This window comes from Barbus barbus, assembly GCF_936440315.1.
Source record: "Barbus barbus genome assembly, chromosome: 4".
NCBI lineage: Eukaryota > Metazoa > Chordata > Actinopteri > Cypriniformes > Cyprinidae > Barbus > Barbus barbus.
In genome coordinates, this window is record NC_136732.1 from 41,109,550 (window position 1) to 41,121,733 (window position 12,184).

Consider the following 12,184-nt stretch of genomic DNA (forward strand, 5'->3'; position numbering starts at 1 on the left):
GGTCGCACGCCTCTGGAGCAACTAGGGGTTAAGTGTCTTGCTCAGGGACACATTGGTGTCTCACAGTGGATTCGAACCCGGGTCTCTCACACCAAAGGCATGTGTCTTATCCACTGCGCGATCACCACATTATACAACTTCTCAGTAGGAAGAATCGCTAACAACTTGTCTATAAACTACGCTTCACAACAGATCAATGACCCCTCCCCTAAGCTTTCCCTTGCCCTGTATCTGCTCTCTCATTGGCTGTAGCTCTATGACTCATCCCCCTAAATGTTCCCTTGCCCCTTATCTTGCTCTCTCATTGGCTGTAGGTCAAAATTAATTTCCAGGCAAAACTCATTTCAAACTGCAAGACTGAGTTGCCAACAGGTCAGAAAGTATATAACATGCCAAATATCTCACAGGCATGGGTGAATCATCAGTGCTCTCTGAGCGGGTCTTTCATAACACACACTACAGGATTGTCACACATGTGAACAAGAACCAATTTAGCTCCGCTTTTGGGCAGTTGTTGGCAATTTCCACAAAACTATCAGCCAGTGAAAATCAGGGCTAAAATCATGCAGTGTGAACCCAGCATAACCTATGACTTAAAGGGGTCATGAACTGCCTTTGTTTTTTTGTACTGTTCTCTGAGGTCCACTTATAGTGTTATCAATATTTTTACATTTAGATTAGATTAGATTCAACTTTATTGTCATTTATGCAGAGTACAAGTACAGAGCTAATGAAATGCAGTTAGCATCTAACCAGAAGTGCAAGAATATAGTGTTTTATATACATATAAGTGCAGAGTAAGTGAAGATATGATTTACAGAATATACAGTGGAATTGCTATATACAGTATTGAGCAGAGTATATACAGAATATAAATAGGAATGCAATGTAGGGATTGTATGTACATTATGAACAGAGCAATGTAGATTATATAGATTACAGATTATATATACACATTATGAACAGCAGAAACGTGAGAACAGTGGTAATAAATAAACACAGCTGGATGAGTGTGCAAAGTATTGATAGAACAATGTATTCTATCCAAAATAGCAGTAGTGCAATATTTTATAGAAATAGTTTACTGTGCTTGTACAGTAACAACTTTAGACAGTTTATAGTGTAATAACTTTAACAATGTGCAGTCTGTGCAAAATATGAGTAGTGCAAATGCATGTGTGTAAAGTACTGTGACCAGTGCAGTAATAACCAGGTGCAGGTAAGATTGGTGGTGTGGCGTTCAGAAGTGTCACAGCCTCGGGGAAGAAGCTCTTCCTGAGCCTACTAGTGTGAGAGCGTAGGCACCTGTAACGCCTGCCGGATGGAAGGAGGGTGAAAAGTCCATGGTTAGGGTGAGAGGCATCCAAAGACCAAATGACCAAAGACAAAGGGAGAACTCAGGACTTATAAAGGGAACGATCAAACAAGGAAACAAGATAATTAAAACAACACAGGTGATGATAATGATTGATTAACTAAACTGGGATAGTAAATACCAAATAAGAGCAAAACTGAACAGAAGCAGAAACCAAACCGTGACAGATATCGGGGGGCGGGCGCAGGACCAGGACAGGGAGGAGACAAGGGAAGCCTCCAGGGCGGATCAGGAGACCATGGCGGGACTGGAGACTCAGGAGGCCATGGCGGGACTGGAGACTCGGGAGGCCATGGCGGGACTGGAGACTCGGGAGGCCATGGCGGGACTGGAGACTCGGGAGGCCATGGTGGATCCGGGAGCTTGGACGGCCATGGCGGATCAGGGAGCTTGGATTGCCATGGCGGATCCGGGGACACGGGAGGCCATGGCAGGACTGGAGACTCGGGGGACCATGGCAGATCAGGGAGCTTGGATGACCATGGCGGATCAGGGATCTTGGATGGTCAAGTCAAGTCAAGTCAAGTCACCTTTATTTATATAGCACTTTTTACAATGCAAATTGTGTCAAAGCACTGCACAATATCAAAAAAGGAAAATAATGTATCAATAAGTTTAAATAGTGTCTTTGCAATCAGGTTGACGATATCGCTGGAAATGAAGCGTCCCCAACTAAGCAAGCCAGAGGCGACAGCGGCAAGGAACCAAAACTCCATCGGTGACAGAATGGAGAAAAAACCTTGGGAGAACCAGGCTCAGTTGGGGGGTCAATTCTCCTCTGGCCAAACAAACCAGCAGTTCAGTTCCAAACTGCAGCAAGTCAGATTGAATGGGCTCAGCTGGTTCCTGTGGTCTTTTCCGATGGCTGTCTAAGTGGTGGGGTCCTCAATGGGGATCTGTCTCTGGCGTTCATCCAGGTGTCTGGCCTCTGCCTATGATCAGGGACACATACGTCATCTCCCGGCGCTGATCCTCCATCTCAGGTGTTCGGTCATCTCAGATCATGTAATGGTTGGATCCAGACTGAAGTTCTGTAATTCCTAGCTACCACGGGATGTTAATCCGGTGGCAGAAACGGAGAGACAAGCAGAGACATGATTAGCGTAGCTGCTGTTCCATCTAAGCAAAAATAAATTGTTCAACCCAAGCTAAAGAATAATAATAATGTACGTCTGATCAGATATAACTGCAGTACAAGATTATAAAATGCATTATGTGAATGCTTGGCTAAAGAGATGTGTCTTTAATCTAGATTTAAACAGAGAGAGTGTATCTGAACCCCGAATGTTATCAGGAAGGCTATTCCAGAGTTTGGGAGCCAAATGTGAAAAAGCTCTACCTCCTTTAGTGGACTTTGCTATCCTAGGTACTACCAAAAGTCCAGAGTTTTGCGACCTTAGAGAGCGGGTTGGATTATAGCGTGGTAGAAGACAAGTTAGGTACGCAGGTGCTAAACCATTTAGGGCCTTATAGGCAAGTAATAATAATTTGTAAATGATACGGAACTTAATAGGTAGCCAGTGCAGAGACTGTAAAATTGGAGTAATATGATCATATTTTCTTGATCTGGTAAGAACTCTAGCCGCTGCATTTTGGACTATCTGTAGCTTGTTTATTGAAGATGCAGGACAACCACCTAGCAGTGCATTACAATAGTCCAGTCTAGAGGTCATGAATGCATGAACTAGCTTTTCTGCATCAGAAACAGGTAGCATGTTTCAAAGCTTGGCAATGTTTCTAAGATGGAAGAATGCTGTTTTTGTAACATGGGAAATATGATTTTCAAAGGACAAGTTGCTGTCTAAAATAACACCCAGACTTTTTACTTTAGAGGACGTAACAGTGCATCCGTCTAGTTGCAAATTATAATCCACGAGATTCTGTGTAGTTTTTTGGTCCAATAAGTAATATCTCTGTCTTATCTGAATTTAGTAGGAGGAAATTATTGGTCATCCAATCTTTTACACTTTTTACACAATCTATTAGCTTAGATAGTTGAGAAGTTTCATCTGGTCTTGTTGAGATATATAATTGAGTATCATCAGCATAGCAATGAAAACTTATCCCGTGTTTTCTAATAATATTTCCAAGGGGCAACATGTAAATTGAAAATAGCAGAGGACCTAGGACAGATCCTTGTGGTACTCCATACTTTACTGGTGATAATTGAGATGACTCCCCATTTAAATGAACAAAGTGGTAGTGATCGGACAGGTAGGATCTAAACCATCTTAACCCTCTAAGCGCCAAAGTCGCAAAATTGCGACAAGACGTCATACTTCATGAAATGGGCTGTAGTTCCTAATCTGGTGTAATGGCTCATTTGTATTCCCTTCCACTAGATGGCAGACATGTAGTACTTCGATTCTAGGCCAAAATTGTTCGAGGAAATAGCAGAGTAAGTGAGCTATCGTGTCATTGATGCGGAAGCAATTCAGTTCATAGCGTGTGAGTAAATTGTGAGATTTGTGAGAGAAAATCGCCAAACGGCTAATAAAAAGTTGTACTGTGAGGATGTGTTGCAAATGTTATTGGCCGATTCTGACTCTGAAGGGGAATATTTGGCTTTTGGAAATGACGATCGGCCGTCTAATGATCGCGCTTCTCCCGGTACACCTTTTCCGCGCAATGGTGCCGCGCGCAAGGCGCGATCGTGCACAAAGCACAAACAAGTGATCATTTCAACACTTTGCCCAACGGGGATGGGGGTGGCAGGGGTGGACGTGGTCTTAGTGTCCATAGGAGAGCTGTTTCTCTCTGATGATCGGCCAGATTGCGCTGTTTGTTCTGATCGCGTGCGCTCAAAGTGCCGCCGGCAGACAGTACAGGTGCGGTGTGTGGGGTCGGTCTGTGCGCTGTGCCATGCAATGAGAGGTACCATACTCTCAAGAACTATAAACTGTCACATAGATACCTGATTGGACAGATAGCTGGTCAACTGATTAAAAAATAGGCACATGTATTTTACTATGGCACAGTAATATAGTAATAATTTACTACTTTCTCCTGTTTTACTGTTGATTTCCTCTTTTCCTGATCATTTGGAATGAGGATAAAAAGACAAAAAACAACATGCAAATAAGTTCAAACATCCATTCAATATCTATTATTTCCTGAATATTACTGATGAACTGATCAAAAAGTAGGCTACTGTTCACATGCGTTTTACTACTATATAGTATAGTAATATAGTAATAATTTAGTACTTTCTCCTGTTTTATTGTTGGTTTCCTCTTTTCTGATCATTTGGAATGAGGAGAAAAAGACAAAAAAACAAACAAAAAAATCAAACATCAATTCAATATCTACTATTTCCTAAATATTATGAAATTCAAGAGGGCCGCCCCTGATGACGTCATAATATGCAAATTAGATGAGTATATTTACACCCCACATAAACTTTCGGTCATGCCCAACATTTTTTTAATTTACAGTAGATCTCTATCTTTAAGCCATTTCAAGCCACAAGCTTTTGAAATCTTGATGTCAAAATCTAGCATTTTTTCCAAAAAACCCTGGCGCCTAAAGGGTTAAAGACTGTCCTTGAATACCAATATAGTTTTGTAATCGATCTATGAGTATATCATGGTCTATAGTGTCAAACGCAGCACTAAGATCAAGTAATACTAGCAATGAGATGCGGCCTTGATCTGAAGCAAGTAGTAAGTCATTCGTAATTTTAACAAGTGCAGTTTCTGTACTATGATTGGGCCTGAAACCTGATTTAAATTCTTCAAAGAGATCATTTTTTTGCAAAAAGGAGCATAATTGAGTAGACAACTTTTTCTAAAATTTTTGACATAAACGCAAGATTTGAAATGGGTCTGTAATTTGCCAGTTCATTTGAATCTAGTTGTGGTTTCTTAATAAGAGGCTTAATAACCGCCACCTTGAATGGTTTTGGGACGTGACCTAAATATAACGATGAGTTAATAATATTGAGAAGCGGTTTTCTGCTACGGGTAACAACTCTTTCAGTAATTTAGTAGGTACAGGATCTAATAAACACGTTGTTGGTTTAGATGCACTGATAAGTTTAGTTAGCTCTTCCTGTCCTATAGTTATAAAGCACTGCAGTTTTTCTTTGGGTGCGATGAGTGAAGCTGAAATACTAGACGCAGTAGAATCTACATTTGATATTGTATTTCTGATGTTATCTATTTTATCAGTAAAGAAATTCATAAAATCATTACTATTGAACTGTGGGGGAATATTTAGATCGGGTGGTGTCTGTTTATTAGTTAGTCTAGCCACTGTGCTAAATAAGAACCTTGGATTGTTTTGGTTATTATCTATGAGTTTGCGGATATGCTCTACCCTGGCAGCTTTTAGAGCCTGTCTATAGCTGGACATACTGTTTTTCCACGCAATTCTAAAAACTTCTAATTTAGTTTTTTCTCCATTTGCGCTCAAGAATACAAGTTTCTTTCTTGAGAGAATGGGTATAACTTGTACCATGGCGCAGTACATTTTTCTCTAACCTTTTTCAATTTGAGGGGGGCAACAGCTTCTAATGTATTAGATAAATTTTTTATTTAAATTTTACAGGAATTCTAAAAGGTTAAAAAGATGTGACCTAATCCTGTTTAAGCTGCTCCTGAGCAGTTTTAGGTTACGGACCTGTTGCTGTGACAGCAAGTTTAGGATGAGCTTTATTTACACTATTTGTGCAGTGTGCGCATGTAAAAAAAAAAAAAACTGATTTGAGGCTTGTGACATAAATGTGTACATCAACTCCATCACTTTATTTAGCATTCACGTAAACACTACAATCAGATTCATCAATCGAAATGAATTCAGTCCAAATAAACCAAAAATTGTGCCTGTAAATATATCAAAACTTCATTTTTGATTTGTAATATGCATTGCTAAGAACTTCATTTGGACAACTTTAAAGGCGACTTTCTCAATTTCTTTTTTTTTTTTACCCACAGATTCCAGATTTTCAAATAGCTGCGTCTTGCCCAAATATTATCCTATCGTAACAATATCCATTTTCCATATATTAAAGGAAAGCTTATTTATTCCGCTTTAAGATGATGGATACATCTCAATTAAAAAAAAAATAAATAAAAAGAAAAAGACATTTATGACTGATTTTATGGTCCATGGTCACATATAAGATTTTACTCAAGTGTGAATCCTCTCATGTATTTTTAGGTGCTCTGACCGTCTGAATCTCTTGTCACAGTGTGAGCACTTGTACGGTTTCTCTCTAGTGTGAATCCTCTCATGTATTTTCAGATGTGATGACTGAATGAATCTCTTGTCACAGTGTGAACACTTATGAGGTTTCTCTCCAGTGTGAATCCTCTCATGTGTTTTCAGGGCTCCTGACTGACTGAATCTCTTGTCACAGTGTGAACACTTATAAGGCTTCTCTCCAGTGTGAATCCTCTGGTGCTGTTTTAAACTGCTTACTGAAGTAAAAGTCTTCTCACACTCAAAGCACATGTACTCTCTCACACCAGTATGCATTTTCTGATGCATTTCCAAATTTTGTAGACATGAAAAGCTCTTTTCACACAAATAACAAGAATGAGGTTTCTCCTTTGTATGCATTCTCAGGTGTTTCTTCAGGACTGAAGCCCACAAAAATGTTTTGCCACATTGAAAACATGTGTGCCGCTTTTCTCCAGTATGGATGTTCATGTGATCCTTAAGATTTGCTGATTGTGTGAAACTCTTCCCGCACTGATCACAAGTGTGCGGTTTCTCTCCAGTATGAACTCTCATATGTACCTTAAGGGTTCCTTTTTGTATGAAACTCTTCCCGCACTGATCACATGAGTACGGTTTCTCTCCAGTGTGGATGTTCATGTGCTTCATAAGGTTTGCTGATTGTGTGAAACTCTTCCCGCACTGATCACAAGTGAACAGTCTCTCTCCAGTATGAACTCTCATATGTACCTTAAGGGTTCCTTTTTGTATGAAACTCTTCCCGCACTGATCACATGAGTACGGTTTCTCTCCAGTATGAATGTTCATGCGTTTCATAAGGTTTGCTGATTGTGTGAAACTCTTCCCGTACTGATCACAAGTGTGCGGTTTCTCTCCAGTATGAACTCTCATATGTGCCTTAAGGGTTCCTTTTTGTATGAAACTCTTCCCGCACTGATCACATGAGTACGGTTTCTCTCCAGTGTGGATGTTCATGTGTTTCATAAGGTTTGCTGATTTTGTGAAACTCTTCCTGCACTGATCACAAGTGTGCGGTTTCTCTCCAGTATGAACTCTCATATGTACCTTAAGGGTTCCTTTTTGTATGAAACTCTTCCCGCACTGATCACATGAGTACGGTTTCTCTCCAGTGTGGATGTTCATGTGTTTCATAAGGTTTGCTGATTTTGTGAAACTCTTCCTGCACTGATCACAAGTGAATGGTTTCGCTCCAGTATGAACTCTCATATGTGCCTTAAGGGTTCCTTTTTGTATGAAACTCTTCCCGCACTGGTCACATGAGTACGGTTTCTCTCTAGTGTGGATGTTCATGTGTTTCATAAGGTTTGCTGATTGTGTGAAACTCTTCCCGCACTGATCACAAGTGTGCGGTTTCTCTCCAGTATGAACTCTCATATGTGCCTTAAGGGTTCCTTTTTGTATGAAACTCTTCCCGCACTGATCACATGAGTACGGTTTCTCTCCAGTATGAATGTTCATGTGTTTCATAAGGTTTGCTGATTGTGTGAAACTCTTCCCGCACTGATCACAAGTGTGCGGTTTCTCTCCAGTATGAACTCTCATATGTGCCTTAAGGGTTCCTTTTTGTATGAAACTCTTCCCGCACTGATCACATGAGTACGGTTTCTCTCCAGTATGAACTCTCATGTGAAGATAAAGAGAATGTTTATGTGAGAAACTTTTTCCACACTGAGTGCAGGTGAAATATTTCTTAGCTCTTTTTTTATGTACATCTTTCTGTTTGGGCTTTTCTCCACTTTTGACATGATTTTTCACCTCAGTTTCACTCAATTCTTCTTTCTCCTCATTATCTTCAATCAACTCTGAAACAAAAGTAAAATCAGTAAATCTTCATTAACTCTTTAACAAATTAACCCTGATATAACAGCGGAAAGTAGACAATTGTACTACAAACTTTTGATCATTTTGATGTGATTTTATAAATTATACGTCCCTGAAACTTTCCATGAATAAGGTACACTGGTCTTCAAATTATTAGTTTTCAATCAACACAAACTCAGCACACCTGAAAAAACGTTAGGAGAGTAGGACAAAAATAGTCCAACAACACTATCAAATCCAAAATCTAATAAAATGCAATCCTGCACTCTATCAGCATAAATTATGATTTTTAAATAATATAGACACAAATCTCATGTTTCTACAGGGAGAGCTATTAAGTACGTTTGATCAACAACATGAAGGATCTGAGGATCCACAAATACAAACTGTGTTGCATCAACAGAGAAACCATACATTTGTGTTATATTTTTCTTTTCTTTTTTCATTAATTTATAATAATTTATTTGTATAATCATTTATAATCATTATTATTATAATTATTATTTTTTATCATTTACCATTTCAAGATTCAAGATTTTTTATTTGTCACATACATAATTATACAGGGTATAACCAGCAGTGAAATGTAGGTACATTTTATATAATTTGATTATTCATTTATTATTTTATGATGTTTTATATATTTTTTATTTTCCTTGTTTATGCATGTTCATTGTTAATCTGATGATTGTGAGGTTTAATGAACTGTTTTGTCAGAATGAATAAGAGATAAGAGGGAATGTTAATGGAAATTAAAGGTTTATGGGATGTTATTGTGTTTGGTAAAACACTGCTTGGATTTGTGCTGGTCAGATGAAGTCTACCACATTCAGTTTTCAGAAGTCTTATGAACAAATTTTTTGTATGTGTTTTATAGCCTTATTTTAGTGACTATTTAATTTTAGAAAATTTTCTTTTTCCCTAACCATGTATAAACATTATTTTCTCAAAAACACAAACATGTAGGCTACATTCATGCTGCTCATGTATTATTGTAGCCTAGTTTGTGCCGATTACAGTGTAATCAGACTCAAGTCATTAATATGTTTTGAAGATACTGAATAAAAAGCACAAATGCATGTCAAAACTTATCCAGGGCCCAAAAAAAAAACCCTCAGACCCCAGAGAATTAATGCTTTGTGTGCACCACAAACAATCATTAAAGATGAATGAAGAATAAACACCAACCTCCTTTTTCCTCCTGTTTCATTCTCCAGGTTTCTGGTTCCTCGGGTTTTATTCTCCAGGTTTCTGGTTCTTCATGTTTTATTCTCCAGGTTTCTGGTTCAATCATGTGCTCCTCACTCTCTTCCTTAACAAACTCCATCTTCACAGCAGATCTCAGTTCAGATGATACTCCTCCAGATATTCCTGCTTGCTTCAAAACTCAGTTATGACTCTGAGGATGAAAATATTACAGCTATTTACTGACCTTATTCAAAAACTGAGTTTTTTATTTTTACAGAAACAATATTTCTAACAGTTTGTATTAAACCAGCATGACAACAGAACAAAACAGAGCACGGTGAAACTCTTCTTCCTCTGGTTTTATGGTGTTTGGCAAACAAGCGTCTGTGCTTAAGCGCCACCCGCTGGACTGGAGTCGAGAGGAGGGGAAATAATATGGGAAAATGACATACCACTTCTGCAGTGTTGGGGAAGCTACTCTGAAACTGTAGTTTGACAAGCTACAAGCTACTCGTAAGTTAAAGTAGTTAAACTACAGTCAAGCTACCCTTTTGGAAAAGTAGTTAGCTACACTACAAGTTACTATCAAAAAGTAGCTAGCTACATTGAAACTACTTTAGATTTTTTTGAACAACGTATATTATAAATAACTGAATAAGTGTCTGAGGAATGTTTTAAGTAAAATATTTAGTGTTTAAAACAATGCAATACAATTATGATTTCAAAGAGTATTGTTTTATTACAAACAACACTCAAATATCTCAAAAACTGTTACAAAAAGTGTAACCTTTACTTGTCGTTTCTTTGAGAGACATGAACTTGGACAAATAAGGCCATGGGTAATTAACGTTAGTTGTTTCTCCATCCTCCAAATCTGCCGCCACGTCTTGCTCCATCATGGATAATATGGGTGTGTCAACCCACTTCTGTACGTCAGTGAACCGTTAGCCGCAAGATGCGTGATTAAACAACAGGTGGCGGTAATGGCAAAAAATGAGTTTGTAATCTAACAAGAAGAATATGCTTGCATCGCGCTGATTCGCGCAGGCTCGACAAAACGCAATGTAGCTTTTGCTCGCGCTACACCGCTACTTGCTGCAAAAAGTAGTTAGCTACTGGAAAAGCTAAACTCTTTAAAAAGCAACTGAGCTACTGCCAAGCTACTGAAAAATGTAGTTAAGTTAGTAGCGTCGCTACTTGTAGTTAACTACTCCCCAACACTGCACTTCTGTCTCAATTCGTCATATTCACGCTGTTTTAAATAACTGATTGAACAATTCAGCTTTAAATGATTTAAGATAGTATTTCACTAGTTTGTTGTTTCTGGTTTTGAATTTTGTGCACAGAGCGCCTGACGGGGTAAGTAACTGGGGTTCTCAACGAGGGGGGCCCACAAAGATATATTGATAATCCATAATATTATCATGATGAAATGACAATTAAAATACATAATTACATGTTGTCAGTTGGAATAACATTTTGTAAGAATAATTGTTTTTATGCAACTTTTACTAGGGGAATCACTGAAAAGTGATTGGGCTAGTTTTGAGTAGCAATTGGGTGGGTTTTGCTGTGAAAACCTGGCAACCTTAAGACAGGGAAAGAAAGCGGCAGGAGCCAGGGGCATGTACCATGAAGCTGGATTAGCTGGCCAGCCAGGTAAATTTCAGTTAAGTATCAATCCTGCTAACAGCTAACCTGCTCCGGGGCAGATTATGTTCTGGGTTAGAGATCTCAAACTGAAACTAGACACGTCTGATGCAAAAAGTACCTCCCCCAGTTTCTCCTGTTCCAAATTAAAGTAAAAAAAAAAAAAATATCTGGCTTTAATGATAATTACTCAAGAGTTATTTTATATGATTTATATAATCATTATATGATTTATATTATTATTAATCCATTACACAAGCAATTTTTGTTTAAGTTCAGTGGAATCTTCAAAGTCAGGAAAGCGTGAGGTGGGATGAGAGGGCCAGTCCTTCCAAGGTTGCTGTAGAAACTTTGGATACTGAAGCCATCTGTTGGGGATCTCGCATATAAGATCTTGCAGGTTCTTGCCACAAGTCAAGGTCGGCAGGGTTCTTTATTCTGCCTGATTGGTCAACTCCTGAATCTCCGCTACCCGGGTGCCTACAAAAACCTTGTTTCAGCAGGATTCGGAATGGAGCCAGTGGAGCACAACAGTGGAGTCATTCCAGTAGGTGATCTTGTCCAAATTCAGAGTGAGCTCATTTGCAAGCAACTTTGCCAACTGTGCACCTAACAAAGCAGCGCAGAGCTCAAATTTCGGTATTGGCTGTTGCTTTCGTGGGGCCACTCTGGATCGGGCTAAAAGAAAGGCAATGTGGAGTTCCCCCTGGTGACCTTCTGAAAGGAGGTAGGCCACTAATCTGGAGAAGAGATCTCCAAAGAGAACAAACAACATCACCCTGACCAAACTTATCTCTTTGATGATTTAAGACCCCCTTCCCCCACCTACTCCCCTCTGCCCTCTCTGCCTCTCCTCCCTCACTCTTATTCCCCAAAAAGAAAGAATATCCATATGCCACAAGTGTTATATCTTGTCAATGTCATGTCTCTGTGCGATTGGTAAATTGG

The 12,184-nt window shown here is 39.1% G+C and overlaps 1 protein-coding gene across 1 annotated transcript; it reads right to left on the reverse strand.

Moving 5' to 3' along the window:
• Positions 1–6,096: 6,096 nt before the first annotated feature.
• Positions 6,097–9,953, reverse strand: LOC306863355 (uncharacterized protein). Its single transcript, XM_079406636.1, has 2 exons — positions 9,587–9,953; positions 6,097–8,379 (listed from the first exon to the last, which is right to left on the reverse strand). Exons 1-2 carry the CDS (start codon positions 9,723–9,725, stop codon positions 6,506–6,508), a joined length of 2,013 nt encoding a protein of 670 aa, XP_079262762.1. The 5' UTR covers positions 9,726–9,953; the 3' UTR covers positions 6,097–6,505.
• Positions 9,954–12,184: the final 2,231 nt, after the last annotated feature.

Coding starts and splice junctions, on each gene's coding strand:
- LOC306863355 (XM_079406636.1), bottom strand. CDS start 9,725: ATGGAGTTTGTTAAGGAAGAGAGTGAGGAGCACATGATTGAACCAGAA. Junction 8,380..9,586: donor GAAACAGGAGGAAAAAGGAG/GTTGGTGTTTAT, acceptor CTTTTGTTTCAG/AGTTGATTGAAGATAATGAG.